The sequence below is a fragment of the Macaca fascicularis genome, chromosome 18 (genome assembly GCF_037993035.2).
Source record: "Macaca fascicularis isolate 582-1 chromosome 18, T2T-MFA8v1.1".
NCBI lineage: Eukaryota > Metazoa > Chordata > Mammalia > Primates > Cercopithecidae > Macaca > Macaca fascicularis.
This window is the reverse complement of record NC_088392.1, coordinates 22611445-22637370: the sequence shown is the minus strand read 5'-3', so window position 1 is coordinate 22637370 and position 25926 is coordinate 22611445. Positions and strand designations below refer to the sequence as shown.

General features: G+C 41.2%; 1 protein-coding gene across 50 annotated transcripts in view; it reads left to right on the top strand.

The window, feature by feature from the left end:
• Positions 1 to 25926, top strand: part of NEDD4L (NEDD4 like E3 ubiquitin protein ligase) — a 368857-nt gene that overhangs the window by 304231 nt on the left and 38700 nt on the right. For 25 of the 50 annotated variants that reach the window (XM_074022435.1, XM_065533741.2, XM_074022448.1 and 22 more), the window contains 7 exons: positions 3400 to 3531; positions 4050 to 4169; positions 5276 to 5473; positions 12010 to 12087; positions 13463 to 13517; positions 13619 to 13672; positions 19657 to 19715. In XM_074022435.1, coding sequence (XP_073878536.1) covers positions 3400 to 3531; positions 4050 to 4169; positions 5276 to 5473; positions 12010 to 12087; positions 13463 to 13517; positions 13619 to 13672; positions 19657 to 19715 — 696 coding nt within the window. The remainder of the gene's footprint in view (positions 1 to 3399; positions 3532 to 4049; positions 4170 to 5275; positions 5474 to 12009; positions 12088 to 13462; positions 13518 to 13618; positions 13673 to 19656; positions 19716 to 25926) is intronic. The other 25 variants (XM_015439728.4, XM_015439726.4, XM_074022436.1 and 22 more) reach the window with 5 other exon arrangements.

The window sequence follows — 25926 nt, the reverse complement described above, 5'->3', positions numbered from 1 at the left end:
ACACAATATTCAGTGATGTGAAGGCACTAGGATGTTAATTTCCCAAAATTCAAGGACTTTCCGCTCCCCCTACCCTGCCCTTTTGACTCCATACGCTGTGCTGAAGTAACCGTCCTGGTATAGCTTTCTTTCTATGATAGTGCTTTCATTCCTGTAGTCTAATAAACAGGCACTGATTCTCAGCCAAGAAACCACAGCCCTTTGATTTAAGGCAAATAAATGCACAGTGGTGTCACTTTCTGGCAGACTAAGCCAGGGCCCTCCCCATGAGATAAAAGGAGAGGGATATCACAGTCTTTTCAGTCTTTGTTGTATATATTCTAAAAATACACAAGGCCACCAGTACAGGGTTGGTGCAAGTCTTGGCAAATCTGTGATGGTCAGCATCAAAGTGGTTATTTTTAAAAGCATACTGAAACTTCTGCAGCTTACAATCATGTTCTTTATTTTAATGAAAGAGCCACTAGGAAGTTCTAGCTAATGGCTTTTGGGCATCACAAAGCAGTAGTGTATTCAGTCTACGATGAAAAGCTGTGCAATGTTAAGCTAAGTCGCAATTTCTAACTGGTTTCTTGATTACTTTTTTGTTAAGCTAGTGTGGAACATGCTCACAAGCATAGAACAGCAGGAGGCTGGTTTTGGCTTCGTGGCGGGCCCTTCCATGGTCTGTCTGTAGAAGCTGAGTCCTGCCCCCTCAACTAGCCACGCAGGGTGGGAGGCAGTGTGAGTTACAAATGAAATCATCAGCACAGGTTGTTCTTTGTGGTCATTTGGAAAGAACACTGTAAAGAAACATCTCCAAATGGCCCTCTCACATAAATGTAACTAAATTACAGGTTGCCAGTTCAGTTCTCAATAGAAGAGAGAATGAACATTTTAATCAAATTCAGTGTTCTGTACTACACGCGTAATTTTCCACAAACTGATTAGTGCTGTTCACTGTGGCTGTATGAAAGTAACCTGTATGGCTGGGTGCAGTGGCTCACACCGGTAATCCCAGCGCTTTGAGAGGCCGAAGCGGGTGGATCACCTGAAGTCAGCAGTTCGAGACCAGCCTGACCAACATGGTGAAACCCCCCTGCTACTAAAAATACAAAAATTAGCCGGGCATGGTGGCGCGCATGTGTAATCCCAGCTACTCGGGAGGCTGAGACAGGAGAATCACTTGAACGTGGGAGGCAGAGGTTGCAGTGAGTGGAGATTGCGCCACTGTACTCCAGCCTGGGTGACAGAGCGAGACTATGTCTCAAAAAAAAAAAAAAAAAAAGGAAAAAAACAAAGTAACCTGGTTGTTAGAATTCATACAGCTTTAGGATTCAGTTCTGAGATGATCTATGACACATCCAAGTGTGTTCAGTTTATCAGTTGCCTCCTCAGTGTCCTTTCCAGAGATTCAGTAACTGCAAAAATATCCTTAAGGTTTCCAGAGCTGAGTTTTCCAGAGGCAGGACGGGGGGAGTTGTGGGGGAGTTGTGGGAGGGAAGGGGCCCGGGAGAGGGGGAGGTGGATCACCGGAAGGGGAGGGCTCTGGGAAGAGGGACCTGAGAATGTAACAAATTCCATTTAGTATTTGATTGATTGGATAAACAATAGTAAGTCAAAACTTGATAGCACATACTTTGCCAGATACACTAATTGACCACGAACTTAGGTTACAGCTTAGCTCAGCAGAGGAGTCCATTGAAGTGCCCAGATCCACGTAGCCCTTTGTGTTGGCATCACTGCTAGAGGGGAGGGGAGGAAGGAGCTTCACTAGGACTGCGTGCTAATTCCTTGATGTTTAATATTCATGAAAGGATTAAGTCAGTGTTGATGTTTCTTCTGCTCCTGCTGAGTCTCCACACCTGGATCCAGAATGCTCTATGATCTGAGTCTCTCTGTCTTTATAAACTATCTTTATGGAGCTTTAGGACTTTATCTCAGGAAATGTTAAGGAAATGGTTGCTACATTTTTAGCAGAAAGTTTTCTTACGCATAATCTAAAATCAGCTGCTTCATGATCTTACACAGGTGATCCTTCTCTGAATTGTGCTTTTAAGCCTGTGAGGTTAGCATATTGCTTCTCTGTAGATGGGGTTTCCAAATTACTTGGCAGCATCCTTGTTGGTGCCCTCTCTAATTTGAGATCCTGGGGTCCACCAAGGAACTCCAAGTGATCATCTTCACCAAGACACATTGTTGGTAGTGCAGGGAAGAGGTGGCATAAGCACAGGAAGAAGTTGGGTTCAGAGGAAATTTGTATCCTCAGCCTAATAGCAAGAAAATGACACCTGCTAAAATATCTGGAGGGACAGGAGAAGATCCTGGCTAGAGAAAAGAGGAGTATTCTAAAAGAAGCAGCTTCCTTTTGTAACCTCACATGAGAGGTTATTCCTAAGGCATGGGTTCCTATACTTTTAGATTGTCCTAGGAGCCGTGGTGTAGCTGTGGTCGGCTTCTGGTTTCTGAGCTTTTCCCCGCTTAGAGCTGTTTTGCAGGCACAGACCTTACATGCATCACCTATGCGTTCAAGCCTTCCTGGGACAGCTCTGATCTCCAGCATCTGTCCCAGTGCCTCCATACATCATCAACACATCCTTGTTTTTCAGCGTTTCTCCATCCACACTGCATTTCTTAGACTGTTTCTCAGGGATCTTCTAGTGATCAAATGTGGACTGTCTAAATACAGTCACTCTATGTTGGACAGGTCTCTAAATCCAAAGACTGCCAAGCTGTGTTCGCCTTCAAAGAAACACACTTCTATCAGCGGACTTGGGTGCACACAGCCTCGGGTGTGAGGCTGGGTGCTGGGAGACTTCCTGAGCTGGGGCACACAGATGTCCTGGGTGGTACTCCAGATTATATGCTACTGTGTGACCGTCAGCATCCTAGAGAAGGGGCTGTGTGTTGGGATTTTAAAATTTTGCCCCAAAAGGTACAGTGTAAGGGTCCTAAGCTGATGGAGAAATTTAGGACTAAGCTAGAAGAGCACCCCATGGGAGCTACATCGAGGAGAAACTCAGAGCATCCCTCTCATACACAGTGACACTGGGCAGTTTGAAATACCTTTAAGCTCTACCCGGTTTGGCAGTGGAATTTAGTAGCCAGAACAGATGATAATGTTTTTCCCTTCCCCTATGATCACCTTAGCAGCAACCCTTTACATTTAAGACTACGGGGGTGTTAGAACCAAGTTCTGTAAGAATTTGGATCTGCAACTGTGTGGGGTTCATTCCACAGTAGATTTGAAGCTATTGGAAATCTATTGCTGTTTTCCAGACACTTGGAAGTATTTTCTATGTAAATAGAACTAATTAACTTTGTCTAGAGAAAATAATTATCTGGGTGTACATTATTTTATTAAACTGATCAGAAATCAAATGCAAGGTATTAAATAATAATGATTTCTTGCACAAACAGCCATCAGTGGCCTATGTACATACCACGCCGGGTCTGCCTTCAGGCTGGGAAGAAAGAAAAGATGCTAAGGGGCGCACATACTATGTCAATCATAACAATCGAACCACAACTTGGACTCGACCTATCATGCAGGTACGAAGATCGCCATCCAACTTAAAACCGCAGGCCATAGAAGCCGAAATGTACATGACCGACCTCCCTCCCTGGTGTTTATATATTGTTCTGAAAGAGTCATATTTGTAAAAAGCTTTCTCACAAAGAAAATGCATTACTTTAAATACAATAATAGCCTAAGGAAGAATTTGCTTTCCAAATCAGTTTATCACTGAATACATTTTTAAAATGTGAAGTGAAAGATATTTTCAAAGTAAGAGCCTATTACAGTGTGTAGCTTCTTCCCTGCCCCACCCCCCACCCCCTGCCTTTAATCTGAGGCTAGTTTTTATGCTGGGCTAGTGATTCATTTTTATTTCCCTTGAATGTGTTTCCCCATCCTTTCCCCCATCATTATGTTTAATTATTTCCTCCACGCTTTAAATAGGCCAGACCTCTTATTATTGCTGTTTGCGTTGTTGTTTGGGTTCGCGCTCCTAATCACACACACAGGGAGATCCTCCTATGAAGCTAACTTGTTTTTGCCTCCAAAATAGCTTGCAGAAGATGGTGCGTCTGGATCAGCCACAAACAGTAACAACCATCTAATCGAGCCTCAGATCCGCCGGCCTCGTAGCCTCAGCTCGCCAACAGTAACTTTATCTGCCCCGCTGGAGGTGAGACGGCTACCTCATCTAACTGGACTCACTCTGTCCTGTGACTCCCATTCTTTCTTCTCTCTTAACTCTGCCTTCAGTTTGGCAGCCACCTCCTCTCTCTGATCAGTCGTTGTGTTGGTGGTGAAGGAGGTTCTTGTGCAGCCTTTCTACCTGCTTCTCTGTCTCGCCCAGTTAACATTCCTGGACTCTCTCACCTGATTCTCATTCTCATTTGGCTAAGGCCGCAGTGACTTGTGCTGGACGTGGGCACTCTCTTTTCAGGACTTCCACCGTTCTTGTTGTGTTTCGCTTCTTTTTGCCTGTTACCTCATTAGAATTGCATAATCTGTCTTTCAAATACCAAGTGCTGATATTGAGTTTTTAAACATAGCTATTGCTTTGATCATTTTTTTTCTTTCGACTGTAGGGTCTTTCATTCTATGGGCATACATGTTTCTGATGCATATTTGCATATCTGCATCGTGGCTGGGCATCTGCTTGTGCTCTCTGTCGTGTTTGTATTGTTTTGGTGCCATCCTTTAACATCACAAATGTCAGAGTTAGAGAAGCCAAAGAGCAAAGGTTTGAGGTCCTAAGCTTGACTGTGTCTTAGAGACAACTGTAGGCTTCTCCATGCCCTGGGTCCAGATGCCAATAAGTGGGAATGGATGCTGTCTCTTCCACACACTGATATGAATGTCATGGGCAACAACTGTGAGATTCCAGATCATTGTCTTTATTGATGTAGGTTTTTCTCTTCTGTGCTCTAAAACTTGCCAATCTATTCTTCATTAGACTGTGAGCTCATTAAGAGCAAGGGCACGTTTTTCTCTACTCTGTAAAATCTCCATCCATAATGCTTAGTACAGAACAGTATTTTTGGTACATACTGAGTAGCTACCAAAGGATGGTGATTATAAGTACTTAATATTGTTGTGTGTTTATCCAACAGAGGAAATGTAAAGTTAGATTGATTTAAAAGTAAATGAATGACAGAAAACAGGTTTTGGGAATCTTCCCTCTTGCCCGCCTCCAAAGAGAAGCCTCCTACAATACCCAGGTACATTTTGGCACATTGGAATCGCAGCTGCTGAAGAGTTCTAATGCTAATTGTTATTCTTTAGGGTGCCAAGGACTCACCCGTACGTCGGGCTGTGAAAGACACCCTTTCCAACCCACAGTCCCCACAGCCATCACCTTACAACTCCCCCAAACCACAACACAAAGTCACACAGAGCTTCTTGCCACCCGGCTGGGAAATGAGGATAGCGCCAAACGGCCGGCCCTTCTTCATTGATCATAACACAAAGACCACAACCTGGGTAAGGCTGCTGCTTTTATTTGGCTCCGTTTTCATCGTGAAGTCTGGCATTAATTCCTTGATTTCCTTACTCAGTGTTTGTAGTTCTTGCAGAGGAATTAGATTGACTGTAAAGGGTGTTTCCAGAGGGTCTCCTCAGCCTGCATCTGGCCCTTGCACAAATGGGTGGGTGGGAGTGGGTGGGCACAGGCTGATAGCTGTCTTTGGTACTAGTGCTGGGACTGCCTTTTCTCCTGGGAAACTCTAGTTTAGACAGTTCACCATGCTGGATGGAAAGGTACTGTTCTGTGCTGTTAAGATTTTGTTAATTGATCCCATCTTACAAAATAAGGAGTTATAATCATTTTCAAAGAGGAGTTATAATCATTTTCAAATAATTTTTTCTTTTGTCAGTTTCTTTTTGCACTTTTATTGGCATTACCCACCTTCTTTTGATTTGTCACTTTAGTTTTTACTGTTCACATCAGATCAGTATTCACACGTCTGAGCTACATTTCCGTGCCCTTAATCATGGGATAGGGGATGTATGGAGTGACTTTGGTTGTAAATCTGATACTCCTTTTTGTGATCATTTTGTCAAAATTGATTTTTCTTACCATGCAACTGTTTCATGTACTCCTGAATTGTACCCAAGAAAGAATCTGTACATTGTATTATCTGGAACAAAATGAGATTAATCAGAGGTGAATATGCATATCTTTGTATTTCTCTGTCAGTTCTTTATTTCTTGAGCTGAATCAGTGGGTGGCTTTTTCAATGTAGTATATAGTTCTTTTGAAAATCAGTTGGTATTTTTCTGCTGTATAATCTCTATACCTGTAATTAAACTGAAATTGGTTCCCTTATTTCTGGCTATTTTTGATGCTGCAGATGGGTTTTCTTCCTGTTATGTCCCCATCGAATTGTCTAGCTAGAGTTAACTCAGAGTTTAACTTGGTCCTGCTATTATCTGTGCTACTTGTTCAAAACTGATGTTATGGGAATACTGGTTGAATTTTGGTGATTGTCATTGGCCCTAGCTCTTTGGTCTTGGATCAACAATAAACATACACCATTAATTCCCATTTCTAGTGATGGACATTAGGTGTGTCCATTTGATAGGCCAGCAGTCTTAGATTCAAGAACAAGCCCTGCTCAAGGGGATTTGGGCTGTCATTTTATGCCTTGCCCATTGGGTGGTATCAGTTCAGTCCAGCAGGTCTAGAGGGCGTGCTCCTAGAATCCTTTGACTCGTGGGACACTGTGTCTTCAAGGGCATTCTTGGCATTTGGGGCAGGGACATTTGTGCCTTCAGTTGCAGACCATTTAACTACCTTGGCTCCTGCCACCAGATGCTGATGGTCACCACCACCCCCACCCCAACGTAGTGATGACCAGAAATGCCCTACACATTTCAAAACAGCCCTAAGTGAGAACCACTCTAAGAGCTCTTTCTATTTTGAAATAAGGGAATGGCCTGCCAAGAGAATTTCTCATTTAGATCTGGTAACATTCATTTGGTAAACTGATAACTGCTTCTAAGGCATATAATAACATGTAGGTTTGACTCCCCTACTAGTCTGCAGATAATGTTACAGATTTGCAGGTGAGCCAAGAGTAAGAGACAGGCAGCTCGTTGGAAAATACAGTTATGAAGGGTTTTTTTTTTTTTTTTAATGTCTTTTTTCTTATTACCATGGGACCCCTGGCTGTCCTGCCAGTGTTCTCATTTACTATAGCACTGCTGTAATTTCAAGTCCTTAGCCAGAAACTGGCTCCAGAAATAAGGGCTAACGAATATAAAAGTAGATGGATTAGTGTAAGGAGCCACTGTGGCTTGCCAACATAAGCTATGATTTTAGTAATTTCAACTAGCTTAGTAATCAAATCCCCTAACCTTTTCACAGCCTTTCAAGCCACAACGGCAGTGTAATTGCAGCTGGGCAGATTGTATTTTAAATGAAACAGCACTCGCTTTATTTATTGCTTGCAACGTTGCTGAATGAAACCCATTTTTAATTTCCAGTTGTCCCTTTTTACCCAGATACTTGTTATTGACTAATTTACTGATTTAAAATTATAATCTGTTAGAACAACATTTTGTTACTGCTGCTAGTGTGGAAAATCCTCCAGGTAACAACTGGAAATTCCACAAGTTACTCCCCTTCTTAAGCAAATTCAGATGTGCTGACACAGCTGCTTTACTGCTTCTAAACAAAGGCCTAGGCAGGATTCTCCCTGCGGGAGACACACTCTAAATTGCCTGTTCATTTTGACAAAAGATGAAGAGCCAGAGAGATGCATAAAGATAATTTGCAGCTTAAAAATCTGTCTTGAGTTGGTTTTGGGGTTTGCTTTGATTTTTATTTTTAATTTATTTATTTTTCCATAGAGGTCGTACTAATTTTTATTTTCACCAACAGTGTATAAGCATTCTCATTTTGAAAGAGGAAGAGAACAAATGAGAGAACAGCATAGCTATCCTTAAATTTGAGCATTAGAATAGAAAAAGGAAAAAAACTGGTAGTACAGGTTGAAAATGATGAAAATAACACTGCTTCCCCCATCAGCCTGGGCACTATTGATTCTTACACCAACCAGAAGCTTGAAAAGTATCAGGACATTTCCCCTCTATACATTGAGAAATTTAAAAAATTTATTGAAATATGTCATAAAACATGACCTTTTACAGACAGACACACAGATAAAGGCAGTATGCCATCACTGTTTGGATAAAGTTTGGCCTTATTCTTTTTTTTTTTTTTTTTTTTTTTTTTTTGAGACAGAGTCTCACTCTCACCCAAGTTGGAGTGTAATAGTGCAATCTCAGCTCGCTGCAACCTCTGTCTCCCGGGTTCAAGCAATTCTCTTGCCTCACCCTCCTGAGTAGCTGGGATTACAGGCCCATGCCACCACACCAGCTAATTTTTGTTTTGTTTTGTTTTGTTTTGGTACAGACGGGTTTCACTGTATTGGCCAGGCTGGTCTCGAACTCCTGACCTCAAGTGATCCTACCGCCTCGGCCTCCCAAAGTGCTGGGATTATGGGCATGAGACACCCTGCCGGGCCAAGTTTAGCCTCATTCAAACAAACAAACAATGATTGGCTTTGTTCCCCGCCTGGGTCAGGCCTTTCAGGGAATGCATGCAGGAGACTAGGGGCTTGGGAGGGATGTGCCGAGGATCCTCAGCAGCTCAGAGCACGTGTATACAGGTTGAGTATCCCTAGTTTAAAGATTCAAAATCCAACTTATCCAAAGTCTGAAACTTTGTGAGCACTGACATGACACTCAGGCAATAAATGCTTGTTGGAGCATTTCAGATTCTCAGATGAGGGCTGCTGAACTGGTAAGTATAACTGCAAATATTTTGAAATTCAAAGCCCCTCTGGTCCCAAGCATTATGGGTGAGGGATCCTAAACCCGTGTTAGTGTATATATGCCTTTCACAGGATGAAGCATGGGCTTATTTTTGTAGCAAGAAAGATTACACCCTAGTTAAGTTGCAGATTTGTTTTCCATCCAAGTTCAAAGTAATGAAACTCATTACCCTAGGCATGGTTGCTGGTCTCTTCCAGGATGGAAAAGATAAAGAAAAGAGGCACATTTTTTTTAAATCCCTGTGTTTTATATATTTTGAATTAGGAAAGCCCTTTTTAAAAAGATACTGCTCTTTGCATCCTGTTTAAAAACACTTTGAACTTGATGGAGGGAAGCAATTTTATATTACACATGAAAGAGTTCCCGTATGACACTGAAGAAAGGAAGAAACAACCAAGCATGCTTTATGCATTGGATCATTTATTTTCATGGCATCTGAGACCTCGTTAGTATCCTACCTTCTCATCAGCCTGAAGTTGTCCATAGCTAATAGAGAGCCTTGACCACCACTTCACGTGCCCTGTCAACTAAAGAGAGATGCCTGCCTCCTTGAGTGGCTCGGTGGGAGTGGGGGTTCGGGGGTGACCACTAGCCTTAGCCCTCAGAGCTGATTCATGGCAGCTGCTGCCATTATTTTTATTATTGTTGATATAATGAAATAATATTATAAGCCTCAAGGCCTCTGGCCCTCACAGTCTGTGAAGTCTGGGTTTCCACGCAAGGCCACTTTAGCAGACCTTTGAAATTCAGCTGACTTTATACTTCATGCTCTGCCCGTCACTGCCCCCCTGACACTTTTCTCTAATTTCAGCTTCTTTTTGCTCCCCTCCACCTTTAAATCACCAGGCTTTTACCAATAGGGCTGATTGTCTTTCACGGCAGCGTACGTGCGATTCCAAGGCCAGACTGGCCTTGTGTGTGGCATTCAGAAACCCTGCCCTCTTTCATGTAATAGCCGTCCTTAGCTTTCTGTAAACCTGGTGTGGTCATTGGCTAGGTGGAAACCCAAGGATCCCCCGCTGGTTGTGGCGTTACCTGGTCCAGATCAGAGTTAGCATTGAGTGGGTAGCTTTTGAGAAATTCAGTGCTTTCAGTTTTTCCTCTGTTTGTAGTTAACCAGTCACAAATGTTTACCAGATTATCAGCTTCTTGGACCTTCTCAATCCTAAATCTGCTTAGCGTATTTCTTTATGTTCTGTGTATGTCAGTGTACTGCAGAATACTGAATTATTTTGTGCCTCTGCTTAGCCTTTTAGAAAAATATATTGGGTTCAGGGTCAGTATGTATCACAAACTGCTAACATGATTTCTTTCTTCATTTAAAAGTTCACCTAACTAGCAAGAAGCAAAGGTTGATTTTTGTTATTTATGGTCTTTTTTGATTCTTGCCAGTTCCCAAGATCTATGATTATGATTCAGTGATACTATGACTTACATGGTTGACTTAGGAAGCAGAAAAATCTAGTAATTTGGCAGCAGCAAAGGCCCTATTACAAAATTAAATGAAGCTGATATCAAATGTCTTAACAGTTTACTTTTTTTAACCTTAAGCTTATTTGGTTGACAGTGTGTTTTTTTTTTTTTAATGTAAAGATATGGATTCTCCTTTTTATTTATTTTTTTTTTTGGAGGCAAGACTCTCTGCGTCACCCAGACTGGAGTACAGGGGCACGGTCACAGTTTACGGCTCGCTGCAGCCTTGACCTCCTAGGCTCAGGTGATCTTCCCACCTCAGCCTTTCAGGTAGCTAAGGTAGGCATGCACCACCACACTCAGCTCATTGTTTGTGTTTTTTGCAGAGATAGGGTTTTGCTTTGTTGCCCAGAATGGTCTCGAACTCCTGGGCTCAAGTAGTCTTCCTGCCTTGGCCTCCCAAAGTGCTGAGATTACGAGTGTGAGCCACCACATCTGGCCTTAACAGCGCATTTCTTTTTCTTTTTCTTTTTCTTTTTTTTTTTTTTTTTTTTTTTTTGAGATGGAGTCTTACTCTGCTGCCCAGCCTGGAGTTCAGTGGCACAATCTTGGCTCACTGCAACCTCTACCTTCCAGGTTCAAGCAGTTCTCCTACCTCAACCTCCCGAGTAGCTGGGACTACAGGTGCACGCCACCACACCCGGTTAATTTTTGTATTTTTAGTAGGAATGGAGTTTCACCATGTTGGCCAGGCTGGTCTCAAACTCCTGACCTCAAATGATGTGCCCACCTGAGCCTCCCGAAGTGCTGGGATTGCAGGCGTGAACCACCGCAACCAGCCTACACTGCATTTTAACGGGGTCTCCATAAGTAAGAGTCAGCTCCTGGACTCTGGGTCATAACCTTTGGGCAACATCTTGTTCTCTCTGAAACTCCATTTCCTCATCTAAAGAAACAGAACATATGCCCAACCTCCTAACAAGGGTCTGTTGCAATATCATACATCTGACCATGCCTTGTAAATCATGCAGCCTGACCCAAGATGTCAGAGTACATGTTTCTCTTTTGTTGATTCTCTGTGGTATCTTATGAAGCCTATGCTTTAAGAAAAATGTTTTGTAAACTTTTAAATATTAAGGCATAAATGAGAACTTAATCTGCAGAACTTGGCCAAGAATCTCAGTAAAGTCGTATCATAACTTTGTGACTTTGCCTGAGGAAGGCGGCCCTCCCTGGAGTAGCCACGTGACTTCACGGACCAGATTCACATTCTCTGCTGAGTTCAGGAAGGAATGGAGGGGAACACAAGTGCTGAAGCGGGGTGTGGCAGAGGGGCCTATTCCCTAACGTGTTAGGCTGGCTCCCCTCGCCGGGGGCGCAGGACCCATGGAGAGATTTCGAAACCATTGTCCCCCCTCCCTCTTTGTGCTACATTCACTGGCACCCTCCATTCTGGTTTCCCTAGTAACATCACTGCTGGGGCTCTCTGCCCTTTCCCCTTCTCGAGGTCTTGGGGGAAATGATTAACCTTTCATGTAAATATTCTGACCCTCCTCCTTCCACCAAGTACAAGAAGGAAGAGTACAGCCTGTCTCAGGAGACGGTCAGCCAGGCTTCCTGTACAAAGCAGAGATGGGACCTATCTCACGCTCCAGGCGTGGACAGTCTGGTTGCCTTGAAACAAACAGCTCAAGAAGAAGAGCACCCAGTACCTGCACACAGATACTTCCACTTAGCGTCTACTGTCTTTTACATTTTTCTTGCAGGAAGATCCACGTTTGAAATTTCCAGTGCATATGCGGTCAAAGACATCTTTAAACCCCAATGACCTTGGTCCCCTTCCTGTGAGTACACTGGAGACACATGGAATGGTCTGAAAGTGTTTGTTCCTTTATCCGCTCTATGTTGATGGAGAGGCCCTGTGGACCTTCTCTATCTCCAGGCTTCGTGGATCTCATTGGTTTGTGTTTCTTAATAGAATTTAAGTGTTTAGCTGAACTGTAATCGTACATTATAGTTCATGTGATATCCAGTACTTATGAAAGAGGTTTCTGAATTGTTAACTTCTAGTGGAAGATAGAACTTGTCCACAGGATGCTCAAGAGACATTCTCTGCAGGTGACAATTTAAGTGGCACTCACTTATTTTGTCACTTAGCAACCACTGAGTTCCAGCCATATTGCTGATTAAATCATCAGAACCAAAGTAATGAAAATAGTATGGCAGAAGAAGGTCTAATTAGTCATAGAAAGTTTCTATAAGTCATTTAACCTGCAGATTTTTTAAGTTTTTTTCTCCCTTGTTGGTGACGGCTCAGTAGGAGTTGAGCTATATACTTAAAATTGGATTTTGAATGAAACCTTCACATACATCCTCCTCAACAACTCACTCTCAATTTGAAAAAGCCGTAGGGGGTGACAGGGCAGTGGATGGACTCCAAGGCTGTTTTTAAATGGGAATTTTTGTGGTTGTTTTCCAAGTGTAAGAACCTTTTTGTTGCCTGGTATATTAGGGCAACATTTGAGGCTGCGAAGGTTAAGGTTCAATCATTATTCATTAGGTTATACAGGTGTCCCACACCAAATCTGTTTGGTTCCTGGGTTCAAACAGAAAGAACCAGAGCGTGAGTTTAGAAAACAAAAGAAAGCATTTTTTCTGAATCTGTTGGATTCCTGAGGTTCAGATAGCAAATACGGATAGTTTAGATAATGAGGGCATACCAGCTTTATCTTGAAAAAATTCTCCAAATCCGTTTAGTTCCTGAGCTTGACTAGTAAAAGTTCGTGGTAGATAATACCAATATTAGATCATCAACTGCCTGGACAATATAAATACAGTAACCGTGTCTAACATTTTTATATTAACCCCCTCTTCCCTTCCTTTAATACTTAGTATTTATTTAATTAAATGGTACTCAACTTCAAACTCCCCTGTTCCATGGAATGCTACAGTTTCCCTTTGAAGCTTTTGAGCTGGCAGCCCATTTCCTGTTCTTCATATACTCAGCACATCTGAGACCTGAGCATGTGATAAAGGGTGTTGCTAGACATTGTCAGGAGTTAACTTGAAGTGTTCATATTTAGTTCATGCTCAATGCATAAATGTACCCTAGCAGAAAAGAGAACAAAGGTGTCCTGTGGTTTTTAAATGTTGCCTTTGATTTTGGAACTCCTAGCTAATGTTTGTATTTTCTGTCTCCCTTCCTTCCCCGGATACTAGCCTGGCTGGGAAGAAAGAATTCACCTGGATGGCCGAACGTTTTATATTGATCATAGTAAGTAGGCGCTGTTATGGACACACAGGTGTTGCGGGTTAGAGGGAAGGGAGTAATTCAGACATCATAGTGAAAGCTTTGTCATTTTACTCTTTATCTAGGTAGCCAGGTGTTATGTGGAGAAAATGATACCAGAGAATCAGTGCCTTCATACGGTACTGTGCATTCACCCCAAGTTTGCTTAAAGTAGCCCATCAAGCTTTCACGCAATCTGATCTTGTGACCTATTAACATGGTTTTTTTTTAATTTGTAAACCACATTTTGATTGTTGATCCCTTGACTTTTGCACATTTAATAAATACACTCTGGTAATAGAAAATAAGATTAGAAATGATGATTTAGTCAAAAATCTGTGAACAGTGCTTGAAGCAGCATGTAAGTTTTTTAAGACACTGCCTTCAAGGGTCCTATGGCAGGATGCCCTCTCTGACCTTATTTTCTATTCACAGCATGTTTCCTTGCACCCACGACACTAATATATATGTATTTTCTAGAAATTGTAGTATATTTGCTATAGATATTTGCTCCAGCACCTATGAATAATGTGTGGTTTCTCATTCCAACTAAAAGTTCCACTAATATAAGTTTGCTTTTTAGCCAGTGGGATTTTTTTTTTCTCATTCTTTTTGGAGGTGCCATGTTCTTCATGGAATCATATTTCTATGTCCCTTAAAATTTCTGAAAAAGTATATTAAAAAGAAGCCTTCAAATAGATGTCAGGTTTCAACCGTGTGTGCCATTTGGTAGTATCTTGGTCTTTGCTTTCATTTGGTTCATGAACAGAAAGTCCCACCAGGTTTCCCGGGCTTCACACTTTCATAACTAAACGAAAGCACGTTGATGAGCCACCTCCTGAGAAGTCTGGCCGCAAGTAATCCTCGCACGTGTAGGACTGGTCACTATCTCACAGGCATAGTACGTTTTTCAGATGTTATTAGGAGGCAGAGTACATTGTGAACAGAATTTCACCTTCAGGCCCTGGGGGTTCAGGGCTTATTATAAATGGAATTAAGCAAGAGTACCAGCAGTTTACAATTCAACTAAAAGTAGAAGTCTTAGGTGTATTTAGAAGGGTGGGCTACCCTTTGTTTAAACCAGGTATTTCAAGGTGCAGAGACTTAGTTTTTGTCTTTTATCCAAAAAAAAGGCAGATTTGCCAACTTTCCAGAATTTCATAGTAAACATAAAGTATTTTTCCGGCTTTCATGTATGTGTATACCCTACTTTTTTCCTTAAAATGCTATTTATTATTTTATTCTCAAGAGAATTTACTAAAATGAGAGACAGGCCACACCTCTTTTTCCCACGAAAAACAAAATAATAGCTTTCGGCTTGGTACAGTAGCTTATGCCTGTAATCCCAGCACTTCGGGAGGCTGAGGTGGGAGGATCAGTTGAGGTCAGGAGTTCGAGGTTAGCCTGGCCAACGTGCTGAAACCCCGTCTCTACTAAAAACACAAGTAAAAACTAGCTGGGTGTGGTGGTGTGCACCTGCAATCCCAGCTACTCGGATGGCTGAGGCAGGAGAATCGCTTGAACCTGGGAGGTGGAGATTGCGGTGAGACAAGATCATACCACTGCACTCCAGCCTGGGCGACAGAGGAGACTGTCTCAAAAAAAAAAAAAAAGAAAGTTTCCTTTGTAGTATTTTTTATACATCACAATTCCAGTTTTCAGACAGGTGTGAATAATACTGATCATTTTACTAAAACAGGTCTTCACTGGTAACACATCTTGGTCTGTGTGACACATGGAGAGCATTGCACACAATATTGTGATGGTTTTCCGGCTGGAGATCTGGCTTAGGTCAACCTAAAAAGAATGTTGTGAATGTGTTTAGTATACTGCAAGGAGCCAAAAACAGAAAAACACGATTGCAAAGGGCTATCCTAGCGCGCATTAAAATAGTAAAAATCACCGACTGTTTCACTATTGATGTCATAGACCTAGTATAATCTATAGGAGATGCTTGATACATGGTGACTTGAAATCAGGTTCGTGGAGGGTCAGTGGTGAAACTCTTAGGAAGTTGCTGTGCTTGATCAGAAAGTGAAGTGAACTCACCTGAGGAGCGGTAGGTGCCCCCCCCCCAACCCCCCACCCCCACCGGCCTGAGACCGGCCCAACTCTGGCTTACTGGAAGGTAGAAGAAGGTAGCTACCTGCTAGATGCCTGGGCTTTTGCTTACTTCTGATCAGTTCTGCAGTTACTCCAGCGCTCTGCCCAAACATTTCCTCATTTCTCTTGACTAGAACAGCATCCCCGAGGCTCCGTGTATACTCTGTACAGAGCCTGATGCAACTAAGCTGTGCCAATATGATACTTGTGGCCATTGACTTAGAGATTAAAATTTATTTTGCCTTTGCATAACCGTATTGAAAGATTCTGTTAAAGAGATATAGCATAAATTAAGTGACCAAAAACCATTTAAGAAAAGGATTTATGAGTGCTGCCTCCTTAGCTGTTCATGCTACATTTCTACCATAATTCATCAAGATTTACTCAACGGAAAGCTGTAGCACAGTACACATCAATGAAACAGTTCAAGTCATTGGCCTTTCCACAACATTCAGTGTGTGAAAACTGCAGAATACCTGTCTTTTGAAGAGGCTTTATCAGGCTGACACATACATTCCAAATGGGTTGAATTACCTGGAAGATAACATTTAGAAATGTCCTTTCCATCAGAATAAAGCCTCTTTTTCTAAACAATCTTCTAGCAAAACTCAGCATCTGATTCTGCTGTCATAATGCCTACAGGACAGGAACCAGGTTATGCCTGCGTATGCCACAATGCTGTGAACGCCGTTAACTTGTAAATTGCTTAGAGTCCTCCTGTCTCCCAGCATACCTGGCACGTGGGTCCACGTGGAATTACAGATGAGATGACGAGACGCACTTGTCTTTTCAATAATTGATTATTTCTGCTTTGTAAGTTTTTCCTGAGGAGTTAGACATTTTCAAGAATAACAATACTCAGCCCTCTTAAAGATTTAATTTCAAAAGCAACGAATGATCGAGACTAACCTCTTTGGACTCCTTGATTCCTTTGGTTACTGTCTATGGAATGGCTCCTGGCTCTCAGGCCTAGGGTGGGAGGTTAAGGAAAAGTCTTGAACTGAATCTCTATATCTTGTAGGAATGATGTCATTCTTCTTAAAGACCAGACAGGCCCAGCAGCTGAGTAATTGGTCACAGGTATCCTGTCTACAACATTAGGAGAGAAAATTGAATTCCAGTGACTTTGTAAAGTCCTATTTTAGTCTTTCCTATCAACAGTCTTACTGGACCTGTTCATCGTGACTAAACTGAGTTTCTCATCCTTCCACTTCCTTCTTGTCCTTTTATTTGAAATATAATATCTCAAAGAGGAAAAGCAAGTTTAAACTCCAAAGTTCTTAAAAAAAAAAAAAAGAATAACTGGCTACCCCATACTTTCATACACTGACCATACTTCACTGCAGAATTCTCCATCATAACCATGTAAAAACTTGTGTTGTTCCAAAAGCTTAGGCTGTTTTTAAAGGGACTTTGTTTTCACCATCAGCTTCATTCAGTCATTAAAAAAAATAATGCACTAAGTTCCTGTTACCTGCTGGGACTGGTCTTAAGTGGTAGAGAGGGGGTTGCAAAGATGAATAACACACAGTCCCTGTCCTCGAGGAGCTTAAGTCCAGTGGGAAGTAGCGGGAGATATTTCAAGTATCAGAGGAGTGGATCAGTTGTTACACAGAAACAGAAGAGGCAAGGACTGCATCTGCTTGGGAGGTGGTTGGGCACAGGGATGGGCCCTGAGGGAATGGGTCACTTTTTAGATGGTTGACAAACACTGAGTAGGATTGAGACAGGCAAAGCCCTGGGAAGAGTGATCCTAGGATGTGTGGAGGTGTGTGAATATGTGCAGATGCTGCCACGTTCTGAGAAACGCAGCATTGCTCCAAACAGCTAGTGTGCCGCAGGGGCCAGCGTGGCACGCAGGCCAAGCCAAAGGGTGTCTGCCAGGTGTGGGGACTCAGGCTCAAGCCACAGGCAGTGGGGAGCTCCCAGGGGATTTCCCAGAGGGGAGGGATGGGATCGAAATCGTTCTTTAGAGAGATCCTTTTGGCAGAGCTGTAGAGGATGTCTTGAACCAGGGGGTTTGAGACAATTCCCAGTGATGCCCAGAGAACAGTTCAGAAAAAAAATGAGCTCTCTAGCAAGAAGCTTATCAGGGAGAGAGAGGATTGGTCCAGGGCCACCAGAGTGAATGACACGGCCAGGTTCCTGATTGGGACAGTGAGTGGATTGTGATACTGCACGTTGGAATGAAGGTAACTTTACCAATTTTGGTGTTGGGTGATGAGAGGTTTGGTTTTGGTAAAGTTGAGCTGAAGTGCTTATGGGAAACCCAGGTGCAGATGTCCAGGATGGAGCATGAAGTTCGGGTCTGGTCTGAGGACTTGCGAATCCCCATGAGTCAGGAGTTGTTAATTTATTTTTTGCTTTGATGACAATATCCATTGATACGGTTATAATCCAAGTTGGTGTTTTAAGGCAGTTTTTACTCAGCTGTATTCCGTTTCCTTTATTTGGTTTTCTTTTCTCTTGTTTTCCATCACAATAGCAGCTTTTACTTTCCAAAGTCTTCCATGAAAGGTAAGGGACCCAAAAATGCCTTTTGCTTCCATCGAGATTCTCTCAAACAGTTGAGATTTTTCATGTAAATTTTCTGACAGCATGAAAACAAAAGATTCTGGAATCATCACTTGCTTTGGTAGCTTTTTTTTTTTTTCCTTAGCTTTTCGTCTGCTTTTATTAAAATAATGATAAGGCTTTTTAAAATTCCTGATGTGGTCGTTAAAACAGAATTCACTAATTATTCTTATCAGCCCACTTACAGTGTATCCAGAAAATAAACAGAATCAATATTCTTCCCCCGCACCCGCCCCACCGAGCCCCCGAGACAGGGTCTTGCTCTGTAGATCAGGCTGGAGCATAGTGGCACAATCATAGCTCACTGCAGCCTCCCCCTGGGCTCAAGCGATCCTCCCACCTCAGCCTCCCAAGTAGCTAGGACTACAGGTGTACACCACCACACCTGGCTAATTTCTTTTTTTAACCTTTTGTAGAGATGGGTCCTCACTATGTTTCCCAGGTTGGGCCTGAACTCCTGGCTTCAAGTGATCCTCCTGCCTCAGCCCCCCAAAGTATTGGGATTACAGGCATGAGCCACTGCTCCTGGCCACCCTTTACTTTTTGAATACTTTTGTTCTTCTTTTTTTTTTTTTTTTTTTTTTTTTTTTTTTTTTACTAACCTAGAGATCCAAAAACTCCAGAGAACCTACTCTCCCCAGTCTGCCCCTCCGTACTTTTCATGTGAGTCCACCGCATTCTCCCTCCCTCCACTCCACCCCAGTATACACACAGGAATCCATAAGGTCTTTTTAATTATGCACGGTTACAAACCCTGAGTGATATCACCTACACAAGTAATGGTATAGATAGCATTGAACAATCTTGTTCACATTAACTCACTTGGAAGAAAGCAAACCACCTTTTGCCAACATGACCAAACAGAAACCATGCTCCGTAATCTTCCTCTGCTGCATCTAATTCTCTTTTTTGGACTGCCTCAGCTGCTTTGATTTTTGTGTGCATATGAGTGACGCATGTAATAGATTATTCATTTGTTCGATGCAGGATTCTTAATTGAAAGCAGTTTTTCAACACCATAAGTAAAGAGAAAAGTATTTAAAATGAGAAGAAAATCCTGTGTTTGTTAGCCTTTTGGGAAGCTAAGACTTCTTAAATGCCTTTTTTCAATTAAGTGAAAATCAAGATCAAGTTATAAATCCTTGAAAGAACAGGGGTTTATAATTCCCATTTTAGCAAGTTGTTTGCCCAAAACAGTACGAATAGCTGGTTTCTCTTTAGTTGTGCATTTTTGATTGAGTGGTTTTAACTAAACAGTATGTGAGAGGGGTTGCCGTATAGAGTATAGTTACCTGCTAACTCTGAAATACTAATTTGTCTTTAGAACACAGGGTGGGGGACTGGACAGCTTTTGAAGAATCCAGAAATACTTCTTTCTAAAGCTTTCTTTACATAGAATAGATATGAACTAATGTTCTGATTTTTTTTTTTTTTTAAACATTTTCAGATAGCAAAATTACTCAGTGGGAAGACCCGAGACTGCAGAACCCAGCTATTACTGGTCCGGTCAGTATTTTCAAATTCTGCCTCTTCAGTATAAGACTTTGGTTACATGTTTACATGTTTTTTGTGTATTACTGATAACAATGGTGTCAAGGGACTGGTGTGATTGAGTAGTTGACTAGAAATGGAGTACTTTGCTGCCATCTCCTTCTTACTGAAGTTTCCAGGTGAGGTACAGCTGCGTGTGCCTTTTCAGACGGATTTCATTATAAAGGAAAAGAAAATAGCTTGATAATGACAGCAGAATTAAACATTTTTTCTTCTCCTTTATAAAAGTGTGGATCATAAGTATAATAAAAATTTCCTCCCTTCCTTTTTATATGAAGCAAAACCAAGCCCTATCTTCATAGAGTGTTATCATTTCTTTAGGCCAGGAGTAATAAATGCATGCCAATAAGTTTAAATCTTTTACAACTTTCAAAAATCTGTAGAAGTTTTGGTGAGATTGTAGCTAAGTTCAGGAGCTGTTTTGAACTCTGCTGACCCACAATGTTCTCATGGTCCCCTCATACATGCCGGGTAGAAAAAGAATCAATTCTGATGCAGGCGTGATGACCTCTGAAAACACCGCAGCACTCTGTGTTCATAAGGCGATGTGAGAACCCCACTCCCCGGGGCATCAGGAGACACTTGGTATCTCACACTTGTTGACAAGTCTGTAGAGTGGGACCACACTCATCAGCAGAGAGCACACCACCAGCTTTTGTCAGTGGCTGTATGAGTGCAGGGAGGTAATTTGGAATTACAGGAGATGTACTGCGATCAGCAGAAGATTGCAAATTTGGGATTCTTAGACTAGAGGAGCAGAAGTAACTGAAGTTTGTTATATCACATGCTGGGCTAAGAGGCCAGTTGGTAGATTTAAAATTCCAATTTCATTGCTTTAATCTGATTCCATTCAAATTATGTTTTGAATTAGTAAGATACGTCCATTTGAAAACTTAAAAGATGTTACATTGCAAATGTGCCCTGGTAACTGACTCCCATTAGTTATTTGTTGGATTTGTTCAGTCACTTGGGTACTATTTCCTAGGCAAAGTGCCCAGTAATACCTGGGTAAAAACAGTCAACTTTTTTCTCTATGTGCCTTAAACACTGCCTTACTCTGATGATTCCTTTTGATATATATATTCACAGTCACAGTTGTTTGTTAGAATATTATATTCTCTTCTACATCATTAGAACAAGGTAAATTCAAGAAACTATTCTTTTTAAGTGGCGGAAGACTTTTGACATAACTTTGAAGCCTTTTCAAATATTTTTATCACTTACCAATTACCGACCGTCACTCAAACACTGCTAGTCCTTATTAAATCTTACTGAAAATTGCTTAGCATCATAAAGCCAAGTAGATTTGCCCCCAAGAAAGAGCTCTGTGTTTTCTGTTAATAGAAGAGCCTTGTTTACTCCTTCGTTGATGTTATTATTATTCATTATATTGCTTTCAATAGGAGAATGTGTATTTAAGTAATTATCAACTTAGTGTAGACATTTGGACTTTGCTGTCATTCAGTTCTAAATATTTGGCAGTTTTCATTTGATTTTTCTTCTTGACTTATAAATTATTTAAAATATGCTTTTTAGTTTCTAAGAGCATGGGAGGATTGTGCCTATTCATTTTTTAATTGAGTTTTAATTTTATCGCATTATGGTCAGAGAATATTGTCTATAGAATGTTTATTATTGGAAGTTGAAGCTTGATCATTTTTTGTAAATGTTCTTTTTCTGTTTAAAAAGAACGTGTATTGTGTCTCTGGTTGAATATAGAGTTCTTTATGTGTCCGTTAGGTGAAGCCTGTGGTGTTCAAATTATCTACATTCTCTTTGCTGTTTTGCTGTTGGATCTAATCAGGATAGTTGTGTGGGTCTCCGTGGTGATTGTTGCTCTGTCGATGTTGTCTGAGATGTATGTAACTACATTCTCTTTCTCTCTTTGTTCGTATTTGCTTAGCATATCTTTTCTCTCGCGTGATATTTTATCTTCTTTCTTGCCTTTTATTCAATTGATAGAGTACTCTCTCTTTTATTTTCTCTATGTGCTTGCAGGCTGTACTTTCTATTTCTATTCTTTTAGCTCTCACATTAAACTTTGTAACCAACATACTTGACTTAGGGTTAAAATGAATCACTGTCTACTCTCCTTGCCATCAGGACCTCAGGGAACTTGAATGTCATTCTTCCCACTCCCATTTGCCACGTCATTGTTGGGTGGAATATTAAAACTACCTTGTCTTTAAACTTTCCTAATAGGCACATAGTCATTAATATATTTTATTTTTTTTCTCCCTACTGTCCATACTGATTTAATTTTACCAAATGTAAACAAATTTCTTTGCCCACCATTGGTTCTCCCACCATGGTTCTTCCATCCATTTTTTTTCTGGGGTGAGTTTTGATCTTAGTGAAGTCTAGTACAGTTTATAGTTCTTAGTGTGTGGTCTGCGGACCAGAGTATCAGTATTACCTGAGAGCTTGTTAGAAATGCAGGTTTTCAGTTCCTACCCCAGACCTACTGAATCAGCACCTCTGGGGGTGGGACAGCAGTCTTTGTTTTAACAGCTCTCCCAGGATTCCGGTGCCCCCTCAGGTTTGAGCACTTCTGCCCAGCAGCACTGCCAGTGACAGTCTGAGAGTGGTAATGTCTCTTAGTCTTTGACTCAGAAGGTCTCATTTGACCTCTCTATTGAAAGTTCAGCTGATGATAGAAATCTTGGTTAAATTATTTTCCTTCAGTGCTTTGGAGATTCTCCTGCATGTCTTCTGGCCTCCATAAGTGATGATAACAGGTTTGCTGTCAATCTCATTGTCATTTCTGTGTAGGTAAATGGCTCTGTTCTCTGGTGATTTTGAATTTTTATTTGTGTCTTAGATGTTTTACAATTTCACTATCATCATGTACCTATGTGTGGAGTCCTCTTAATTTATCTTGCTTTGGACTCAGGCTTCTTCAATATGGAGATTGTGTCTTTCCTCTGTTCTGGAAAATTCTCACCTATTATTTCTTCACATATTGCATTTTTCCAATTCTCTGTCAGTATCTGTTTCTGTAACTCCTGTTGGACATTTACTTCTCTTTCACATTGTCTGTTTTATCTCTTTTGTGTTTTCTGTCTCTCTCTCTGTCACTGCTGTATTGTGAGTTATTACTTAGCTCTTCCAGTTAATTCTTTAAGCTTTTTCGTAATCTGTTTATCAGTTCATTGTGTTTATTATTTCAGTGACTAAATGTAATCGCTCAAAGTTTTATTTGGTCGTTTAAAATTTGCTTTTGTCTTCATAGTTATTCTGTCCTGTTCTCTTTATCTCTTTATTTATTTTTTGATGCTTTCATCTCTTTGTTATTTTTAAGATATTTATTTCTTAGCCTCTTTCAGATTATTCTATTATCTCTGATCCTAGGAGCATTAAATCTCCCACTACGTCTATAGACTCTCCTTAAGAGTGTAGATTATTGCCTAGTTCAGTTTATAATTTGTGTGTGTGTGTGTGTGTGTGTGTTTGTATACATGCATGCAAGAGGGAGAGAGAGAGAGTGTGAGCAAGCTCATTTTTTTTTCCTATGAGGCTTTTGTAAGTCCTGACCTGTATTTACTGTTAACTTCTTAGCTTGGGTTCATGCACCCCCAGTCAGTATAACTGTGGACCTCATACCCACTTTGGCACAGGCTTGGAGTATGGATTTATTACAGGTCTGTTTCTTTTTGTTTTTCTCCCATTTATGGTCCTGGACAGAAGGTAAGCTTCCTTGCAACTTCCCTGGTCCGGTGGGTAGAGTTTTATTGTCCCCTTTCCAGATGTTAGGTTTTAAACAATGACTGTTCTTTTCTCCGTCATGTAGACCAAAGGCCAAGTTCTGTGTCCCCACGGGAGATTAAAACCAAAGATTAAAATCAGTGCCCACTGATTTCTCTAATTGTGAATCTTTCTGGTTACCTAGTACCTAGAGTTTCTCTTCCCACGTTTTAAAAATATCGGTGCTAAGTAGGCCTAGCATTTCTACATGTTTTTAGGGAAAGGGGACCCTTTCTGTGGCAGCTCAGTGTTCAGCATTCCTGTAAGTTAGCTTGCTCTGTGTATAACAAGTATCACTAGTAATAGCATTTAGTAAGTGCTGTTGGCGCATGTTGCTGTCATGAACACTATCTCATGTTGTGTAACACCTTCATTTTTCCAGTAACTTTATAATCAGCTGATTTGAAACTCGCAGCCATCCCCTCAGGTAGGCAGGGCAAATGTTGTTATTTCCAATTTGTCAGAAGCTCGGAAAGCTGATTCTGTTGCTGACAGTCCTTGCAAGGGTCGGAATCAGGACCAGAGCCCCAGATGCACTGGTGTCACTGATGTCCCCACACCGGGCACGAGCCCTTCCGTGCAAGGAGCTCCAGTGTCACCTGGACAGTGATGATGTGAAAACATTTAGAACCGACTTACACAATAAGGCAGATTTTCATTCTGTACCCAAAACATGAACACAGATTTAACGCAGAGCAAAAGGGCTTTAATCAATAGACATGTTCATTTTTCACATAGACCTATTTTACAAGCTAAACTGTAAGCCAGAAAATGACATTCCAGATTTTCAAGTGAGAACAAATGATTTGGTCTACTTTAAAAAAAAAAAAAAAAAAAAAGGTACATGTAATCTCTTCAGAAGCTGCGCTGGGAGGATGTTTGTCCTGGTACATTTTTAGAAACTTTTCAGGAAGAGAATGTAGAAACTTACTCTTCTTCTTCTATCATGAGAACTACCTCTGGAGAGGAAAGATAATGAGTACAGGAGGAAGACAGTGATTTTTCAGCTTTCACACATCATTCCCCAGAAGGAGAAAGGCCTGAAATATCTTGACATTTCCACCCACACCTCCTCAGCCCCTGCCAGGAGACAGAGTAGGTGAGGGAATGGGCATCACAGGCCGAGGGCCACATGTTGAAATCTGCTCCTTGGGGAAGCTGTCATTTAAGACAGTCGAACTTGCATACATAGTGATGACTGTTTAAGCTTTTTTTCCAGCATTTTCAGGAGTAGGGGGAACTGTGATGTAACCATGATGTTTGGAGAACCCTCATGAAAACAGGAACAAACAAAAAATAATTGCTGGGAATCACAGACTTTCAGAAATAGAAGAGCCGAGTCACGTCTGTTCATCCAGTCAAATCCTTCCACTTAACAGTGAAGAAACTGCTTAGTAGAGAGAGTGTGTTGCAGAGCCAGCTGATGAGATCTACCCGAGAGTTCAGGCGTTCTAACGCTGGCAGGGGCAATGGAAGGAAGTCACTTTTTTAGTTCCTATGGGGTCTTTTTTTTTTCCTCATGGCACTACCACGGTTTATTCATTGATTTCCAATTACCTGTTGCTCTCAGCGGCTTGTGAGCTCCAGGAGGGAACTGGGAAAGCTACCTTTGCTTTATGTACTGTTATGTTTCTGGCACCTAAAATGCCTTGCACAGAGTAGGTGCTCAAGAAGTATCGGTTGAATGGATCAGAATGAACACCAGAAAGTGGGAAATAAACTAGAGAGGAAGTCTTAGTTTGTGACGTGATGTACTGTTGGTAGAGCAGAAAACATGATCTCTTTATTGGCTTATGTTGGAACATTGTATTCTTTTTCTTATTTCGGTGGTTGTCCAGTTATTAACAAATTTATACCTTGCCTAGACTCAGAATTGCTATGTGATTTCATCAGACTAAACACTGCCTAAAATAAATAGCATGTGAGGTCAAATCTGTTGTTCAGTGGAAAATCAAAGAAGACTGGCTTAAAAACTAAGAAAAGACCATAGGCAGTATAAATTGTCTATGGATTGCTCCTAAGCTATATAAAGATGGTGTATTTATTGCTCTTGAATTACAGAGCGAAACACTGACATGTTCATTTTCTGGAAGAGTGGTGGTTTGTGTTGTTTCGGGTTAGTTTTTTATATAAACATGTCTTAAAACTATAAAGAAGGGAAGTTCGTGTTCTTCATTTCTTCTCTTTCTGGTCAAGATAAGTATGGTAAAAGTGTAAGGTTTGGAGTCTGGAGATATCAGACTAAGCATCAGTATATTTTGTTAACTTAGGCCAAAATGATAACAGCAGAAGTATTCTCTGCTGAAATTCATACTAGTGTCTAAAAAGCAATGAGTTGTTTTCGAGGCTGTCATAGTTAATATCTCTGTATATACAAAAACCAGTCCTTTTAGCTTCATAAAAATATCGTTAGGCTTTTTCA